Source organism: Macrobrachium nipponense, chromosome 29 (assembly GCF_015104395.2).
Source record: "Macrobrachium nipponense isolate FS-2020 chromosome 29, ASM1510439v2, whole genome shotgun sequence".
NCBI lineage: Eukaryota > Metazoa > Arthropoda > Malacostraca > Decapoda > Palaemonidae > Macrobrachium > Macrobrachium nipponense.
In genome coordinates, this window is record NC_061092.1 from 35855885 (window position 1) to 35860884 (window position 5000).

Genomic DNA, 5000 nt, shown 5'->3' on the forward strand with positions numbered 1-5000 from the left:
CTCTCTTACCACTACATTAGTGACATTCGGGTTAATATTCTAACGCTTTACATATATCTCTCCTTCCCATCTTTTTCCTGTAGTTCTGATTAACGTAGCTTATTTATCTCCCTGAGTAACGCAATCTTGTGATTATTGTTACGATCCTTTTAACCATCTCCCTCTGATCTACATATTTGCTGTGAATCTAATTAACATTTCCTCTCTATTTCTTATGTCTATACTATTTATTATTAAGGAGTAATTAAGTTTCCATCATACCGACGCACACACAAAAACGGGAGATATTACAATTCAAGGCTCTTGTAATAAGGTTTGAAACATTTCATTGAAACAAGTTTTAACGTACAAGGAAAGAATGAAGACTGACCTGTAGTTGACGCAATCGGCACTTACATTACCTTTCGGAAATGGCGTAGTATTATATTTTGACCATTAAACAAAACTAATACTATTTGAAAAGAAGAGACACTAAAATGAGCAGATTTAATGAAAAAAATTCCTAAAAATGTAATAATAATAAAAAAAACCATTTGCATCTCTGTCTCGTAAACAATGTAGGCTGTTAATGTTTACTTGCACGTGAATATCAAAAGCATATGTAATTCGTCCTTAGTATGACATTTGTCCCCATTCTGAGAGACTGGACTTCAAAGATTAGGATACTACTCAGAGCTTCCTATTAGCTCATCTTTCGAGGACATGTGATTTGAAAACGTGACAACGCAGACAGCTGAAGTTTTGATTTTATAGAGTATCAAAAACTTGAATGACTTTGGCTGGAAAACTCAAACTAAAAAGAAAAAAAATGGGTTACGCCACTTAGTCAAAATTTTAATGATTCTGTAAAATCACAGAACTATTTCTGATTTACATGAGACAGCTATTAACTATCAAAGATAAATTTCCAACAATTCAGCATAATGAATAAACTATAGTTAATAAGATTAATAAGTCTCTTGCTCTTTCATTTTCAGATGACGCAGGAATTCGGCACTGATCATCTTTACAACTGCGACACCTTCAACGAGATGACCCCAGGATCTTCGGATCCTGAGTACCTGAGGAGTGTTGGAGCTTCTATCTACGAAGCCATGAAGTCCTCAGATCCCGATGCCATATGGTGAGCATTATTTATTAACAATCCGTAACAGGGATTAGCAAAATGTCCCGAGAAAGGATGAACGGATTTTTATGAAACTTATTAAAGTAATTCTCCCTGCAAGTTAGTCATGGTGATTCTTCATGGGCGGAATTCGATGGAAATTTGTGGCCATGGATAAATTTTGAAGGATATTGTTATTGAGGTGTATGTAAAAAAGTTGAAGTTTCCTAGTATTCTTGAGACAAGCGTTAATTGTTATTTTAACTAAGCAAATGCATGGGAGAATTTTCTATTTCTCTGCTGAAAATAGTTGTGAAGATTACACACACACACCTATATAATATATATATATATATATATATATATATATATATATATATATATATATATATATTATATATAGATATATATATAATATATATATATATATATATATATATATATAATAATATATATATATTATATATATACATCTAATATATATATATATATATTATCTATATAGAATATATTTTATATATAGTATATATATATTATATATATATATATCTATATAGATATAATTATATATATAAACCAAAAAATATATATCTATATATATATATTTATATATATATATAAAATATATACATATATATCATATTATAAATATATGAAAATATTCTATATCTTTTGAAATTATTCAGATCCCATAAGGAAGGGCGACTCCTGAAGAAACCAAGCAAAGCAAACAGAGGTCATTGCCATATTTTACACTTTAGCAGAAAACTTTAACTGTATCAGCCGCTTCATACACGTACACAGAAGGCTTATTAGTAGCACGTCGAACGCCCCCCACCCCCCAAAACACACATACACCCTAGGATTCACCTCTCTCTTGCACGCACTCTTAGCATTTCTTGAGGTCACCAATCCATGCACGGACCATACCTATCGATGAGACATCCTTAATCTTTAATTCAGTCGAAGTTTATTACAGACTATTTTCTAACTGACATCTGCAGGGTTATGCAAGGGTGGCTCTTCCTCAACACGGGCTTCTGGCAAATACCCCAAGCAAAGGCCTTGCTGAACTCTGTACCAATAGTAAGTGGAGAGAGAGAGAGAGAGAGAGAGAGAGAGAGAGAGAGAGAGAGAGAGAGAGAGAGAGAGAGAGAGAGTGCATCAATCTTCCATTAGGCTTCCACTGGAATAATTACTGTTAGTCTTGAAAACAACTTCTATTTGCACATTATTAGACGACACACTTTAATAAGGAGATAATTTTTTTTAAGCTTTTGCAAATATCGTTTACTAAAATTACATTTTTCTAAAGAGGCATTAATTCTACATCTAGCCCTCATAACTAATTCAGGTTCAGAGACAACATGTGTGTATAAATAAACATGCAGTTTGTTGATTGATACTGCATAAACTCTTTTACTTTCGTCAACAAACATATTATTATTTCTCCGTCAAAAGTTATTTACTTTGGCATAATTTCTCACATTTACTTTAGACAAATGATCTAATTAACTTCAGCAAAAACTCTTCTGTTTCAGCGAAAACTTTCTGCTTTGCTCTTCTAAAAAGCTCCCTTATTTACTCAAGTAAAAACTACTCAATTCACTGCAGGAAAATGCAGTGAAGTAAGTAAATAAAGAGATAAATACATGAATTATAAATAAACAAACAAATAAAAAAAAAAAAAAATAAAAGACTCGTATAAATACAACATCTCTTATTTTCTCTCATAGGGTCGAATGCTCATCCTAGATTTGGCCACGGAAATATCTCCCCAGTACTCCAGATTATCTTCCTACTTCGGGCAGCCATTTGTTGCTTGCATGTTGCACGATTTCGGTGGAGTCGACGGCCTTTTCGGGAGAGCAGATGTTGTGGTTCCTGTAAGTTGAAGAGGCTGTAATTCCTCTAAGCTGAGGCTGTAATTCCTGTAAGTTGGGGAGCAGAGGCTGTAATTCCTCTAAGCTGAGGCTGTCATTACTGTAAGTTGAAGAGTAGAGGCTGTAAACCTTGTATGATGGGGAGTAGAAGCTGTAATTCTCGTAAGTTTGAGAGTAGAGGCTATTAATCCTGTAAGTTGGGGAGCAGAGGCTGTAATTGGGGAGTAAAAGCATAATTCCTGCAAGCTAGGGAGTAAAGGCTGTAATTCCTGTAAGTTAGGGAGCAGATACTGTAATTCCTGTAAATTGGAGAGTAGATACTGTAACTCCTGTAAGTTTGGGAGTATAGGCTGTAATTCCCCTAAGTATGGGAGTAGAGGCAGTAATTCCTGTAAGTTTGGGAGCAGAGGCTGTGATTCCTGTCAGTATTATTATTTTTACTATTATTATTATTATTATTATTATTATGATTATTATTATATTAATATTAATATTATTATATTATTATTATTATTATTATTATTATTATTATTATTATTATTATTATTATTATTATTATTATTATTTTTTTTTTTTTTTTTTTTTTTTTTTTTTTTTTTTTTTTTTTTTTTTTTTTTTTTTTTATTTTTTTTTTTTTTTTTTTTTTTTTTTTTTTTTTTTTTTTTTTTTTTTTTTTTTTTTTTTTTTTTGCTCTATCACAGTCCTCCAATTCGACTGGGTGGTATTTATAGTGTGGGGTCCGGGTTGCATCCTGCCTCCTTAGGAGTCCATCACTTTTCTTACTATGTGTGCCGTTTCTAGGATCACACTCTTCTGCATCAGTCCTGGAGCTACTTCAGCCTCTAGTTTTTCTAGATTCCTTTTCAGGGATCTTGGGATCGTGCTAGTGCTCCTATGATTATGGGTACGATTTCCACTGGCATATCCCATATCCTTCTTATTTCTATTTTTCAGATCTTGATACTTATCCATTTTTTCCCTCTCTTTCTCTTCAACTCTGGTGTCCCATGGTATTGCGACATCAATGAGTGATACTTTCTTCTTGACTTTGTCAATCAACGTCACGTCTGGTCTGTTTGCACGTATCACCCTATCCGTTCTGATACCATAGTCCCAGAGGATCTTGTCCTGATCGTTTTCTATCACTCCTTCAGGTTGGTGCTCGTACCACTTATTACATGCAAGGTAGCTGATGTTTCTTGCACAGGCTCCAGTGGAGGGCTTTTTGCCACTGAATCATGCCTCCTATTTTTGTACTGGTTCTGTGCAAGTGCCGGGCATTCGCTTGCTATGTGGTTTATGGTTTCATTTTTCGTATTGCACTTCCTACATATGGGAGAGATGTTATTTCCGTCTATCGTACTTTGAACATATCTGGTTCTTAGGGCCTGATCTTGTGCCGCTTGTTTATCATTCCTTCAGTTTCCTTCTTTAGCTCTCCCCTCTGTAGCCATTGTGCCAATTGTCATCGCTGGCTAGTTCTTTAGTCTGTCTCATGTATTGTCCGTGCATTGGTTTGTTGTGCCAGTCCTCTGTTCTTTCTGTCTTTCTCCTGTCTCTGTATATTTTCTGGTCTTCGTCTACTTTTATTAGTCCTTCTTCCATGCACTCTTTAGCCACTCGTCTTCACTGGTTTTTCAGATATTGCCCCAGCGCTCTGTTTTCGATGTTGACGCAGTCCTCTATACTTAGTAGTCCTCTACCTCCTTCCTTTCGTGTTATGTATAATCCGTCCTGTGTATTTGCTCTTGGGTGTAGTGCTTTGTGTATTGTCATTTGTTTCCTGGTTTTCTGATCTATGCTGCGGAGTTCTGCCTTCGTCCATTCCACTATTCCTGCGCTGTATCTGATTACTGGCGGACTGCCCATGTGTTTATGGCTTTTATCATATTTCCGGCGTTGAGTTTTGACTTGAGTATCGCCTTGAGTCTCTGCATATATTCTTTCCTGAATCCGTGGTCCTTCATCTCTTGGTGTTTTATATCTCCTCCTTCCATTATTCCCAGGTATTT

The 5000-nt window shown here is 34.9% G+C and overlaps 1 protein-coding gene across 1 annotated transcript in view; it reads left to right on the forward strand.

The window, feature by feature from the left end:
* The window catches only part of LOC135206310 (alpha-N-acetylglucosaminidase-like), an 18954-nt gene that overhangs the window by 7488 nt on the left and 6466 nt on the right, over positions 1-5000 (forward strand). The window contains exons 9-11 of the mRNA XM_064237733.1: positions 978-1123; positions 2110-2191; positions 2842-2991. Of these exons, the coding sequence (XP_064093803.1) occupies positions 978-1123; positions 2110-2191; positions 2842-2991 (378 nt within the window). The remainder of the gene's footprint in view (positions 1-977; positions 1124-2109; positions 2192-2841; positions 2992-5000) is intronic.